General features: G+C 47.5%; 1 protein-coding gene across 1 annotated transcript; it reads right to left on the bottom strand.

Annotated features, from left to right (window-relative positions):
* Positions 1 to 1,641: 1,641 nt before the first annotated feature.
* On the bottom strand, positions 1,642 to 14,256 carry hspb1 (heat shock protein, alpha-crystallin-related, 1). The gene is made up of 3 exons (XM_072469207.1): positions 13,801 to 14,256; positions 7,360 to 7,423; positions 1,642 to 2,102 (listed from the first exon to the last, which is right to left on the bottom strand). The coding sequence occupies exons 1-3, from the start codon at positions 14,183 to 14,185 to the stop codon at positions 1,913 to 1,915; spliced, it is 639 nt and encodes a 212-aa protein (XP_072325308.1). The 5' UTR covers positions 14,186 to 14,256; the 3' UTR covers positions 1,642 to 1,912.
* Positions 14,257 to 14,924: the final 668 nt, after the last annotated feature.

The raw sequence follows: 14,924 nt of genomic DNA, 5'->3' as shown, positions 1-14,924 counted from the left end.
CGCCTTCTCTCAGAGTGCCATCCAGCAAGCCAGTTGTGCTGTCAAACCTTGTTCTGCACACTCACTCCCTTCACATCAGGAGCCCCTGGACCCCAGACCACAGACCTCTGCTGGGAACATTAGGCAGACCGTACTAAGGCGCCCTCGCCTGATCCACACACTTACGCTTTGGCCACGAGAGGATTCCCAGTGGTGATGCCCAGCTCTGTAGTGTTTGATTGTTGACAACTGCTTCTATGGTGCTGGCACTCCTAGAGTTCAGGCACACTGTTCAGGCATAAAAGTTTGCTTGACATGCATACACATTCCCATCACCAACATTCTCATCTCATCAAGAGTGTGTAGTGTTGTCACAACTAACAAGGCTAATTCCTGAGTTGAAATAGCATTCTGCTATGAAGCTAGAGGCTGCTCACAGTCAAAGCGAGTGAAATTGTCTTTCAGGACAGAAACCACAGCAGGGCTGTCCTGTAAATGTTTGGTCGGACAGACAGGTTGAAACTGTGATTGCCCCTGTTATAGGTCTCCACAATATTGAAAGGTGGCTTGGAGGCCTCACAGACACAAAGTCGCTTCCCCTCGCAGCCCTGGGGCGATCCCCAACCTCGAACGCTTCAGCTCCATGACCAAGCCCAAACCCCCTGACGGGTCCTCCATCCACTTACCCCCCCCCCCATCCACCCCTCCCCGAGCAGCAACTTCGGTGCCCTTGAGCTGCATGCCAAAAAATGGAAATACTTCCTCATCTCCTCACTTCCCCTCAGCAGCCATTGCATCAGCTTCACGTTTTTGAAATGGAGTATGAAATGATACCTGAGTAATTTCTCGCTGGGGAGTCGGGTAATTTCCGGGAGGCTACTGCATTCAACTTCAATCTCGCTAATGAGGGTTAATGAAATGCTTGCCCTTTTTAGGCGAGATCCGGAACTCGACATTGGGAGCGGGCTGGGTGAATTGCAAACTGTCTGGCGTAAATCTCGATTTTGGCCTTTCCCACTACTTAGCCAGCACGCCCCTGATCCGCGCCAGGTGAAACACAGTGGTTACATTGTATCCAAGAATGTTGGTGATGGGAATGTCGATGATTGGAATGTTGGTGAGTGGAATGTTGATGATTGGAATTAAGGAGACAGGAATGTTGGTGACGGGAATGTTGGAGACGGGAATGTTGGAGACGGGAATGTTTGTGATGGGAATGTTGGAGATGGGAATGTTAGTGATGGGAATGTTATAGGTGGGAATGTTCGTGATGGGAATGTTGGAGATGGGAATGTTCGTGATGGGAAAGTTGGAGATGGGAATGTTGGTGATGGGAATGTTGGTGATGGGAATGTTGATGCTCAGAATGTTTTTAATGGGAATGTTGATGATGGCAATGTAGGTGTTGATGGAAACCTTGGTGATAAATATAGAGTTGGTGATGCTGGTCTTATACTGGGACAATTTGGGATTCAGTGTCAGAACCGGATCCAAAATCAACGAGGATGGGAAAGAGAGAAACAGCTGGAATCTGGAACAGAAACTGCAAATGGCCAGGAGGCCTCGGAAAGCTGACTTATTGTTCGAGCTTACTGCATTCACTTTCAGGTACGGTTCTGATGAAGAGTCACAGTGAAACATTAATCACACTGGATGTCATACTAATGGGATAAAAAGGATTTATTTTTGTTCTCATCATTTGTGTTTTCTTAAATAAAGTTCAATGTTCATCTAACAAACAATTTTACCAAAATGTGGAAAGTCTCTAAGTTCTGAAGAAGCTGCAAATGCAAGGACAGGAAATCTAACAGCCAACAGACAGCTGGAAATTAGTTCACAACCAATTAATGATTAGAACTGGTAAATATTGGCTGGCCAGCCTGGCCATCCTGCACTGTGCTGATGGCAATCTTTTTTAATTTAGCTCTCCAGATCACTTCTTTGCTGCTTCAGTTGCTTTCTTTGAATCCTGCACTCCGATCTGGGCTCTGGACTCATACGTAACTGGGATGGTGATCTCGGACGATTGCAGGGCTGGTTTCTTCATTGGCGCTTCCACTGTCAGCACGCCACTGGGTGAGAGCGTTGAAGAAACTATAGCGGGGTCCGTATCTGGTGGGAGGCTAGGAAGAAGGGAAAGAGAGATTACGTTACATTGGCATCTCACTGGTTACATTGCAGAAACCCAGTCACCAAGACAAACCCTGTGTTTTAAAAATGTATTCTTTCATGGTATACACCTATGGCTTATTCCTAATTGTCCTTGAGCTGAGTGGCTTTCGAGGACCATTTTAGAGGGCATTTAAGAGTCAACGACATTGCTGAGGGTTTGGAGTCATATGTAGGCCAGACCAGGTGAAGATGGCAGATATCCAGAACCACTTAAGTTTGCAACAATCAACGATAGTTTCATGACCGCCATCATTAAGACCAGCATTATATTCCCAGATTTATTAATTGAATTTAAATTCCACCAGCTGCCGTGGTGGGATTCAAAATCATGCCCCATTAGCATGCGTCTCTAAAATGCTAGTCCAGTGACATTATCTCCCCGCTGCCCTCTCAGAATGGCAGCACAGTTTGTACAGCTGTGAGCCTTATTGGCCACACACACCCTTGAAATGATTCGCAACAATAACATGAGAGGATAATTTTGAGAGCAGCTGGATAAACATCTTGAAATGAGCTTGATGTTTGAATGGGTAGAAAAAGACTGAGATACAGACCTTACCCTTGGGATACAATGGGGCTGAGCATTGATGCTCTTCCTTGTCCTTTAAAAGGCAATGGCACCTCTTTTTTTTTATCTGGCTGTTTTTTAAGCATCCTGTAGAGGTCCCTTTAAAGGTTGCTGGTTAGGCCATTCCACCTCAGTGCCAATCGGTGAATCTTGAGAAGACTGCTCACCTGCACATGGAGGATACCACAAATGGCAAAAAACCCAATTTAAACTTTTCAGCAAAGGCCTGTTTCAGGTGAGGTCGGGGGGCGGGGGGGGGGGGGGGGGGGGGGGTAAGGTTGCCTGCTTTCCCCTTTGAGGGGGAGAGCTGACTGTTGGTGATTTGACCTGAGGATCATTCACACCTCAGGTGAGGGGCAGGGTGGGGCCTTCATGAATAACCCCAGCCGGCATGGGAATTAAACTCATGCTGCTGGCCTTACTCTAGCCTTGTTCTTCATGACAAACCAGCTGTCCAGCCAATTGAGCGAAAGCAGCCTCCAGAGTTTTGGGAAGACGGTCCCATTTCGAGGCCCTCTTGCAAATTGAGTTGGGTGTGCCTCAGGAGGCCAGTGGGCGGCAGAGGTCAGTGCGCGGGAGTCGTTTTGAAAGAACTTACACACTGTTGCTTTCCTGCCATCCCTATTATCCCAGTGTTCATAGGTTCGCATACTCACAGGTCTACACAAGCACAAGTTCCCAGATAGGTCAGATTTTATATTTTATTGAAGTTGAAATTAAATTTGAACCACCCCCACCCCCTCTGCCAAGGCTGAAGATGACCTGTAGCTCATGACTTTCTGCTCAGGAGTCAATGTTAACAGTAACACTGTGATCTGAGCTGTTCAAGAAATTGAAATTAATTGTCGCCTTGATATTTTTAAGGACTGTACATTGTGGTAATTACTGTCAGCATCTGATATTTAGCTCATATTAAAGTATGAGGACTAAAAAGCCATACTTACCCACCTTCCATGATGTACCACTCATAGGAGAGTGTAGGACCCAGAGGGCATATTTGTAGAACAAGGGGATGCTGACAAGATGGATTTGAGGGAGAATTTATTCTGTGGAATTCTTTACCATCGAAAGCTGTGGAGGCCGAGTCCTTGAACATTTTCAAAGCTGAGATTGATAAGCTTATAATCAGTGGGGGAATTGAGGGTTATTGGAGAAGGCAGGAATGTGGACTTAGTAAGCGTTAGATATGAAATTAGCGGAGCAGGCTCGAAGGGCTAAATGGTCTACTCCTGTTCTAATTTCTTATGGTCTTATCCAGATCCTCAGTGACGCTTTAGGTTTGTTAAAATTCCAAAATGTTCTCGTGTGAGAGTTGCGAACAATGACAACAGTAAGAATCAGGGGTGAAATTCTCCGATATTGGCGCGATGTCCACCGACCGGCGCCCAAAACGGCGGAAATCAGTCGGGCATCGCGCCGCCCCAAAGGTGCAGAATCCTCCGCATCTTGGGGAGGGTGAGCCCCAACCTTCAGGGGCTAGGCCCGCGCCAGACTAATTTCCGCCCCGACAGCTGGCGGAAAAGGCCTTTGGTGCCCCGCCAGCTGGCGCGGAAATGACATCTCCGGGCGGCGCATGCGCGGGAGCGTTAGCGGCCGCTCACGGCATCCCCGCGCATGCGCTGTGGAGGGGGTCTCTTCCGCCTCCGCCATGGTGGAGACCGTGGCGAAGGCGGAAGGAAAAGAGTGCCCCCACGGCACAGGCCGGCCCGCGGATCGGTGGGCCCCGATCGCGGGCCAGGCCACCGTGGGGGCACCCCCTGGGGCCAGATCGCCCCGCGCCCCCCCCAGGACCCCGGAGCCCGCCCGCGCCACCTTGTCCCGCCGGTAAGGTAGGTGGTTTAATCTACGCCGGCGGGACAGGCATTCTAGCAGCGGGACTTCGGCCCATCCGGGCCGGAGAATCGTGGGGGGGGTGGGGCGTGATTCCCGCCCCTGCCGAATATCCGGTGCCGGAGAATTCGGCAACCAGGGGGGGCGGGATTCACGCCAGCCCCCGGCGATTCTCCGACCCGGCGGGGGGTCGGAGAATCTCACCCCAGATTCTTTTAATCTGTCCACTATTCAGGGGTAGCATTGATAGCAAATTAACTGCACCTTACATTAAATCCAGCCGGAATAAACTGGATTTACACTGGATCTTTGCTACTGTGCAGAACTTGAGTATTATTGGAAAAGTGGACATGCTGCTGAAACTTTTTTCTTGCACTCATAAAATCATAGAATCCCTATAGTGCAGAAGGGGGCCATTCAGCCCATCGAGTGTGCACCTACACTCCAAAGGAGCATTCTACCCAGGTCCACTGCCCCGTCCTCCCTATCCTATCCCCGTAACCTAACCTGCACATCCCTGGACACTAAGGGACAGTTTAGCGTGGCCAATCCACCTAACCTGCACATCTTCGGACTGTGGGAGGAAACCAGAGCACCCGGAGGAAACCCACGCACACACGGGGAGAAAGTGAAAACTCCACACAGACGATCACCCATTGAACCCGGGTCTCTGGCGCTGTGAGGCAGCAGTGCTAACCACTGTGACACCGTGCCGTCCTCATCAGGGCAATTCACAAGAATAACAAATGTAAATGAAGCAACAATTTATACTGCATGAGAAGAGAACGCTGATTAGTTGGCAATTGAACTCTGACTGGTAGAAGTATTGCCATGGAGAATGCATCAGGAAACAATTAACCACCATGCAGTCAGATGGCCCACATACCTGGCATCACACCAGCACTGAAATTCATAGAGCCATAGAAAAGTTACAGAACAGAAGGGAGCCATTCATCCCATCTTGTCCATGCCAGCCCGAGGACACCCAGGTGCCCTTTCTAGTCTCACCTTCCTGCCTGCAGACCGTAGCCCTGGAGCTTAAGCCCTTAAAGCTGCCAGATACAGGTACTTCTTAAAAGTGTCCCTGCCTCCACCAACAACTCAGGCAGCGAATTCCAGACACACACTGCCCTCTGCGTAAAGAAATCCTTCCTCATGTCCACTTCTGCCACTTATTTTGAATCAATGTTCCTTGGTTCTAGAATTCTCCACCAAGGGAAATAATTTTATCCGGTCCACCCTATCTCTTCCCCTCATCATTTCGTACACCTGAATCAAGTCACTCCTCAGCCTTCTTTGTTCCAAGGAAAATAACCCAAATTTATCCAATCTCTCCTCATAACTACACTTTTCTATCCCTGACAACGTTCTTGTAAATCTCCTCTGCACTCTCTCCAGAACAATTACGAATTTCATGATTCCTGATGTGATTGTGATCCAACTCCTACCTTCCTCCTGATCCTGAGTTTGAGATTCGGTCTGATGTCTCAGACATTGTCACCCAGTGCTGTGTGATACTTAGGCTGTATGCAGCAGTGGAAGCTATGGGGCAGGATTTTCCGTTGACTGACGACAAAATCGGGAAATGCGATTGGGCGAAGAATAGATGCCAACGGCAAAATCGTGGCTGGTGCCGATTTGATGTCAAATGGCAATTCTCCGTCGCCTCGACAGCGGCGTCAATGCAGTCCGGAACGTACGTACAATAAATACTGTTTGCATATAATTAGCAGGCCTGACCCGGTATTCTCCGGGGCCTCTGCGATTCTACATCTGCAAATGGGCCGAGTTCCCGATGGCATGGTTCACTTGTGCTTTTAAAAATCATGAAACCGCTATCATGGCTGCTGAGGGAGAGAGAGGGGGTACAGAACGTGTCTAACATAGCCATAATTTTCTGACAGTTATGCCGTTGGCCAGGGGCTTCTGCCAGAGCCCAGGAGAGTAGGCAGCTGTGGCCAGGAGATGGGCTGTGGGGTCGGGGTGGATGGACACAGAACACCATTGCCACGGCCAAAAGGGCTGCCTCACAGCTGCGCACATCGCTGGCAGCCCACTGTGAACATAGGGCCATGGGTTGTAGAAGTGCCCTCCAAGGGCACTCCCCGAGGTACCCTCTGGCCCCAGCCAACCCATCAGTGGGATGGGTGCACTCTAGCGCAACCAGTGCCATCTTGTTGCCTGGGATGAGTGTGTGTGAGTATTGTAATTTGTATATATGCGACTTCAGCTTGTCAACATCCCGAGTGTCAATCACCGTTTTCCATTGGAATCGATTGTGTTCCATGTGCCGCCGGTGCTTGTCGCTCCACAGTCGCTGAATCAGTCCAGGTTTGGTGCCAGTTTTGCTGTCGTAAAAGTCCATGAATCCTGCCTCAGCGTCAATACTTAGTCTCAGGAACGGAGAATCCAGCCCATGGTTTCTCACAGTCCACAGTGGTACATTGCTGACATGGTACCTTGCCCAATGGCAGCGCCAATTCCCGGCTTTTCCCATTTCCTCTTCAGAACCACATCAGGGACACCTTGGATGAACTGCATCGCAATCTCTGCTCAATTCTCCAATCCCATCCCATTCTCCAATCCCACCAAGTGAGGCCTGGGCTTAATCCCGGGGAACTGGATATGGTTTGCTGGGCTATGGGGAAAGGGCAGGGGGCGTGGAACTAATTCGATATCTCTGCCAAACAGCCAGCAGAGGTGTGAAGGGCCAAATGGCTTCCTTCTGTGTTGTTCATAATCCTTGAATCTAAAATGCAACTCAAAATGATAGGATTACCACAAAACAATTTATAAAAGAAATTACTCACAGATATTTTCGAGTAAAACACCTTGAAATAAAACCATGTTCATCCTGCCTCTCCTCGTGCTTGCCTGTAGGAGAGAATAATTGACATTTTCAATAAAGGTGGTTAAGGTTCATTGTAAATAATGATCACATTTTTACCAGGTAAAATAAATCTCCACAATTCACAGTTAAATAGATGAAAATGTTTGTGGGTATTTGCATGTAAATTAGTTACAGAACAGAGCAAAGAGTTCCTCAGCAACCCATTGAAAATCAAACTCCTCTCATAAAAATGGAAGCTCGCTGTTTAAAATTATCCATAAACTCCTGAAATGATAACAAAAGATTTCACCTTCTGGGAATATACACCCTAATTTATTTTTACATGTCAGATTCCTATGGAATTGTTGGCTCTTTGTTCTGGAAGATTCTTCAAATGCATTTTGGGCGTGAGGCTGTCACAACATTAGTGATGTCAAGAAATGAATGGTAATGCAGCCTTTGCGACTTTTTCCCATTTAAATTTCACATCCATGATTTCCCAAATTGCGATCCCAGCAATTGAGGCCCTATGCCAGGGGTGCGCGTTCAAAACATTAGCCCTCAGGCATATTGACGTGAGAAATATAAAGGTCTTGTTGTTGCAGTGTTTTTCTGAAATTGTAGGTTTATCTATTGTTAACCTTGGGTGTAGAAGGATTAGAAACACATAATAGCGTCATAGAATCATAGAACTTGCAGTGCAGGAGGCTATTCGAGTCTGCACCGGCCCTTGGAAAGAGCACCCTACTTAAGCTCACGCCGCCACCCTATCCCCGTTACCCAGTAACTCCACCTTTTTATGGACACAAAGGGCACTTTATCATGGCCCCCACCTAACCTGCACATCTTTGGACTGTGGGAGGAAACCAGAGCACCCAGAGCAAACCCACGCAGACACGGGGAGAATGTGCAGACTCCACACAGACAGTGACCCAAGCCGGGAATCGAACCTGGGACCCTGGAGCTGTGAAGCTACTGTGCTAACCACTGCGCTACCATGCTGCCCACTATAATTAAGTCGCCATAGTCCCAGATGACCATAGGCTGCTTTTCCCTTGAAGGGGGAGAGCTGACTGGTGGTGATCAAACCTGAGGATCACCACACCTCAGGCAATGGGCAAGGTTGAGAAGGCGAGACCTTCATGAATAACCTCAGCTGTTTCGGGAAATGAACCCATGCTGTTGGCCTCGCTCAGTGAGAGTAGGGATTAGTCTCAATTCTGACCATGGTAGGGATATTCCATTCCCCATTAATGAATACGCTGCCTCTCCCCAAACTATAAAGACAATATAAGTTTACATACTTTTGAATTGAATGCTGTACTTGATTTAAACTGGATCAATTGTGTTACTGAGGGATCTGTGCACAATTTCAAAACAGCTCAAATCAGTAGTGACCCCACAGCTCTAATATAACAATTACAATGTCCTCGTTAAAACCTACCTCTGTTAAACAAGCTTTTAAACACTTGTATTTGAAAGACTTGTATTTATTCAAAATTACGTCATTGGTTGTAAGGCACTTGGGAGGCTGTGAAAGGTACTGTATAAATGTATATTTTTTATTCTTTTTAGTAGTTTGTTTAAAAAAGGCTGCTGACGTGGATTGCCGTTCCACCTCCACCATGATTAAGCCTGTGGTTGGAAGACTGATGGACGGTCTTCCCAACCTTGTGCCAATTAATGTCCTGTAGCAGACAATTAACACCCACCATTGATAGTATTAATGCAGCGGTAATGCAGCGGGGCCGGGGGAGGGCGGGGAGCGGGAGTTCTTACCACACGGGGAGACACGATAAGCACACACCCTTCTCGTTCAAAGGCACTCAGCGCCTAATCGAGGGACCTGTCTGCAGGAACAAGGGCATCACTGAAAGCCATTCCTTTGCTACCAACCACCATCCCCGTGACTCCACTTGCCTACGCAGAAGGACACCATTCAACCCAATGTGCCTGTGCCAACTCTGGGCGTGAGATAGTAACTCTCCCCACCTTCTTTACCCAAAGGCTAAAAATGTTTTCTTGTTTTCTCTTCAGGTAGTTATCTAATAAATACCCTTTTGTAATCTACGATTGAATCCACCTTCGTCAGGCACTGCATTTCAGGTCATTGGAACAGGACAAATAGGAACATTTTGTAATATACTGTATGGGTAGACCATACAGCCATCGGGGCTGCTCCACTATTCTTTTCTTTATTCGTTCAGGGGATGTGTGTGTCACTGGCTGGGCCAGCATTTATTGCGCAGCCCTAATTGCCCCTGAACTGAGGGGCTAGCCCTTTCAGAGGGCTTTTAAGAGTCAACCACATTGCTTTGGGTCTGAAGTTATATGTAGGTCAGAGCAGGTAAGGATGGCAGATTTCCCTCCCTAAGGAACATTAGTGAATCACATGGATTTTTTTTTTTTACAACAATCGACAATGATTTCATGGTTGTTACAAGAGAATTCGACCTGGGTCCCCAGAGCATTACCGCGGGTCTCTGGATTATGAGACCAGTAACAATACCACTGTGTCAACGCCTCCCCGTTCAATCCAATCATGGCTCATCTCAGGCTTCAACTGCATTTTCCCACCCAATCCCCAGATTCCTTCATTTCCTGAGAGACCATAAATCTGTCTATCCCCCAGCCTTAAGTATAATAATAATAACCTTTTATTGTCACAAGTATGAAGTTACTGTGAAACGCCCCTAGTCGCCACATTCCGGCGCCTGTTCAGGTAAGCTGGTACGGGAATTGAACCCGCGTTGCTGGTCTTGTTCTGCATCACAAACCAGCTGTCTAGCCCACTGAGCTAAACCAGCCCAGTATATTCAACGATGGAGGATCCACAACCCTCTGGGGTAACGAATTCCAATGATTCACAACCCTGTGTGTGAAGACCATTTCTCCTCATCTCAGTCCTAAATAACCGACCCCATATCCTGAGATATTCCCAGAGAGGGGAAACAACCTCTCTGTGTCTACCCTGTCAAGCCCTGTCAGATATTTCAATGAGATCACCTCTCATTCTTCCAAATTCCAGAGAATATAGGCCTAATTTACTCAGTCTCTCATCACTGGACAACCTTTACATCCCAAGGGCCAATCTAGTGAATCTTTGCAATATATCTCTACTGAAAGGATATCCTTCGTTGAATGTGGAGACCAAAACTGCACACAATATCCCAGGTGCAATCTCACCAAACCCCTGTACAATTGTCGCAAGATTTCCTTATTCTTGTACTCCAATCCTTTTACAATAAAGGCCGCAATGCCATTTGCGGGCATAGTGATATTGTCATTAGTAATCCAGAGACCCAGAATACTCATCTGGGGACCCAGGTACAAATCCCACCATGGCAGATGGTGAAATTTGAATTCAATAAAAATCTGGAATAAAATTCTAATGATGAGAATGAAACCATTGTCACTTATTGTAAAAAAAAACATCTGGTTCATTAATGTCCTTTGGGGAAGGTCTAGCTGACATGTGACCCCAGCAATGTGGATGATTTTTAACTGCCACTTCATTGAAGGGATGGGCAACAAATGCACTGGGCATATCCCATGAAAGAATGAAAAAGATCTGCATGCTAACCTTCTGTGTTTGTTCCTTGTACAAGTACACCTAAGTCCCTCTGAACATCGATATTAACAATTTCACACCTTATTAAAAATAATCTGCTTTTCCATTCTTACAATGAAAGTACAGAACCTCGCATTCCATCCACCCCCCCTCCCCCCCGCACATCTGCCATGTTTTGGGTCTTTTCATTTAACCGCTTTCGTTCTCAAGCTGTATATATCATCAGCAAACTTAGAGACATTATTCTCCATTTCTTTGTCTCGGCCATTAATATAGATTGTAAAAAGCTGAGGCCTCAAGCACCAATCCTTTGGCAGTTACAGCTGCCAACATGAAAATGCCCGACTTATGCCCACTCTTTGCTCCTTATCTGTTGATCAATCTGCTATCCATGCTAATATATTGCTCCCAATTCCATGAGCCCTTAACTTGTTGTGTGGCACTCTTTATTGAAAGCTGTTTAGAAATCCAGGTATACTAGACCTTCTGGTTTCCCCGTATCTACTCTATTAGTTAAATCCTCAAAAATACGCAATACATTTTTCAAACACAATTTCCCGTTCATGAAACTATGTTGACATTGTCTGATCACACTATCATTTTCTAATTGCATTGTTAAGGCTTCCCGAATAACATATTCCAATATGTTCCCGATGATTGGTGTCAGGCTCACTGGTCTGTAGTTCCTTGATTGCTCTCTCCCTCCTTGAATAGCGGTGTTACATTTGCTAATTTACAATCTGCTGGGATCTTTCCAGAATCTAAGAAATTTTGGAAAATCAAAACCAGCTCAACCATTATCTCTGCAACTATTCCTTTTAGAATCCTAAGGTATAGGCCATCAGGCCCTAGCCATTTCATAAATTACAATTTCATGGAATCTCTAGAGTGCAGAAGGAGGTAATTCGGTCCATCGAGTCTGCACCAACCCTCTGAAAGAGTCCCCTACTCAGTCCCACAGCCCCACCCAACCAGCCCTATTCCGCGCAAGCCAACCTGCACATCCCTGGACATTAAGGGGCAATTTTAGCATGGTCAGTCCACCTAACCTGCACATCTTTGGACAGTGGGGGGGGAAACCAGAGCTCCTGGAAGAAACTCATACAGACACTGGGTGAAAGTGCAAACTCCACAGAGGCAGTCACCCAAGGTCATAATTGAATCCGGGTCCCTGGAGCTGTGAGGCATCACTGCTAACCACTGCACCACTGTGCCGCCCTTTTGTTACATGAATTGAGTTGTTGAAGGTTAGTCCCTTGAGCTTCTCCAATACTCTTTCTCTGCTGATATTTAATTACCTTAATTCCTCCACTCATTTTAGCCCCTGCGTTACCCTCTACTTCTGGTTTGTAACGTGTGTCTTCCCCGCTCTATCACGGCAGCCTTGCGACTTTATTGTCCTCCCATGCCAATCCAACTTCCTTTGCAAATCATTGATTGTCTCCACTCCCACCAGGCAGTACGTCCCAGGTCATCAACACTCTCTGTGTAAAACACTTGCTCCTCACGACCCTCCACCATCCACCCCCACATAAGACCATTAGGTATAGGAGCAGAATTAGGGCATTCGGACGATGGAGTCTGCGCCGCCATTCAATCATGGTATGTTTCTCATACCTATTCTTATGTAAATCCTAGTCCCTGTACCATCAGCTAATGAGAACAGTGTTGGCATATTGCATGTCGCAAAGTCATATTAGTGGGTCAGAGCCTGTGGAAAGATTTCCCAATGTTAGAGTTAAGGTCAACAAAACTAGTATTTATAGCACATCTGTCACTGTTACCAGACATCCCTAAAGCACTTCATGATATGCAATACGGAAAACCTGAAAGCTAATTTGCACGCAGCAAAGTCCCACAAAACACCAATTAATTGAGTAAGTGATTATTCAGGTTTGCTGTTGCCTGAGGGATGAATGTTGGCCAAGATCACCACCTTACTAGATAGAATAATAGGACCCCTGCAGCACGGTAGCACAGTGGTTAGCACTGTTGCTTCACAGCACCAGGGTCCCGGGTTCGATTCCCGGCTGGGTCACTGTCTGTGTGGAGTCTGCACGTTCTCCACGTGTCTGTGTGGGTTTCCTCCGGGTGCTCCGGTTTCCTCCCACAAGTCCTGAGAGACGTGCTTGTTAGGTAATTTGTACATTCTGAATGTCCCTCCACATACACGAACATGCGCCGGAATGTGGCGACTCAGGGCTTTTCACAGTAACTTCATTGCAGTGTTAATGTAAACCTACTTGTGACAGTAAAGATTATTATTATTACAGTGCAGAAAAAGGTCATTTGGTTCAGCGGGTCTGCACCAACCCTCCGAAAGAGTCTGCACCAACCCTCCTCCACCCCATCACTGTAATCCCATCTAACCTGTATATCTTTGGACACTAAGGGGCAAATTTAGCATGGTCAATCCACCTAACCTGCACATCTTCGAGCTGTGGGTGGAAACCGGAGCACCCGGAGGAAACCTACGCCGACATGGGGAGAAAGTGCAAAGTCTACATTTTCACCCAAGGACAGAATCAAACCCGGGTCCCTGGTGCTGTGGGACAGCAGTGCTAACCACTGTGCCACCGTGATATCCTCTGGAGCAAGCAGGCAGGTTTAACATCACATTTAAAAGGCACAACACTACATACTCTTTGTCACACTAGAGATTCAGCAGTTCCACCCCATTGGGATTGGGACATTCTTTTCCCCCATTGAGCCATTCTGACACTGAACCTTGCCACTTCCTGGTTGTGTTTCAGAGTGGGGGGGGGGGGGGAGGCTGACACAATTTCTAAACTGAATAAACCTCTTGCCAGGTAAGAACCAGGATTGGGTTGTTCCAAGATGCTCACTCACCAGTGATCTCCACATATCCATCCTTGGTTTTCACTGTGATTTCCTCGGGGGCGAAGTGGTTAACATCCAGGTTGACCTTCCAATTGTCCGAGGTGACCTTGATCTCGGACAGGCCGGTGCTCTGCTGCCGGCTGAGGACACCCTCCGGGGCGCTGGGTGCCACCGTGCCCACCGCCGCCGCTGGCCCCGCCGCTGGCCCGGGGATCGCCGCCAGCGAGGGGCGCAGGTAACCGGGCCACATGCCCTGCCAGTCGCTCGGCCAGTCGTGGGTGAAAGGCGGGAGCCCGAAGGACTGGTCAAAGAGCCGGCCCGGGTAGTGCCAGTCCCGGAAGGGGTCCCAGCTGGGACTCCGCAGGAAAGAGAAAGGAATCCGCCGCTCAGACATGACGAGAAGAGGGCACCAAGTGGGGAGGGAAAACTTCGGCCAAAGTTGGGCAAAGTGTGGATGAGGCAGGAACGGCGGTGCTTTTTATATCTGGGAGCTGCCCGGGGTATATTTAGAACAGCTTCCAGTTGCTGTCTTATTCTAGGGAGAGCAGTCATTGTTGTGGAATGCTAGCAAAGGAACCAACTTCTAGAATATTCCCAAAAGACAACCAATCTCTTTTCAATTGTATGTGTATGAATTTGGAAAGGTCAATAGAATGCAGGTGCAATATGCTATGTTACAAAAAAAATCCCCAAGTACCTATACATAGAAACATAGAAAATAGGAGCACTAGGAGGCCATTCGACCCTTCGAGTCTGCTGCGCCATTCATTATGATCATGGTTGACCATCCAACTCAAAAGCCTTCCCCCCATATCCTTTGAACCCCTTAGCCCCACTTGCTATATCTAAAGGCTTCTTGAAACCATACAATGGTTTTTGGCTTCAAGTACTTCCTGTGGTAACGAATTCCACAGCTAACCACCCTCTGCATGAAGAGATTTCTCCTCATCTCTGATTTAAATGGTCTACTCCACATCCTCAGATTGTGTCCCCTGGTTCTGGACCCTCCCTCCATCGGGAACATCTTTCCTGTAGCCACTTTATCTAGTCCTGTTAGAACGTTATAGGTTTCTATGAGACCCCTCTCATTCTTCTGAACTCCAGTGAATACAATCCTAACTGATTCTCTCCTC

The sequence above is a fragment of the Scyliorhinus torazame genome, chromosome 12 (assembly GCF_047496885.1).
Source record: "Scyliorhinus torazame isolate Kashiwa2021f chromosome 12, sScyTor2.1, whole genome shotgun sequence".
Taxonomy (NCBI): domain Eukaryota; kingdom Metazoa; phylum Chordata; class Chondrichthyes; order Carcharhiniformes; family Scyliorhinidae; genus Scyliorhinus; species Scyliorhinus torazame.
Note: the sequence above shows the minus strand (reverse complement) of the source record. Positions and strands in the feature narration are given on the sequence as shown.

Excerpts from the sequence above, each read along its gene's own strand:
- hspb1 (XM_072469207.1), bottom strand. The coding sequence starts at position 14,185 with ATGTCTGAGCGGCGGATTCCTTTCTCTTTCCTGCGGAGTCCCAGCTGG. Across the intron at positions 7,424-13,800 it reads TGGATATGTGGAGATCACTG|GCAAGCACGAGGAGAGGCAG; the intron begins GTGAGTGAGCAT and ends TCTCTCCTACAG. Across the intron at positions 2,103-7,359 it reads TGTTTTACTCGAAAATATCT|CCTCCCACCAGATACGGACC; the intron begins GTGAGTAATTTC and ends CCTTCTTCCTAG.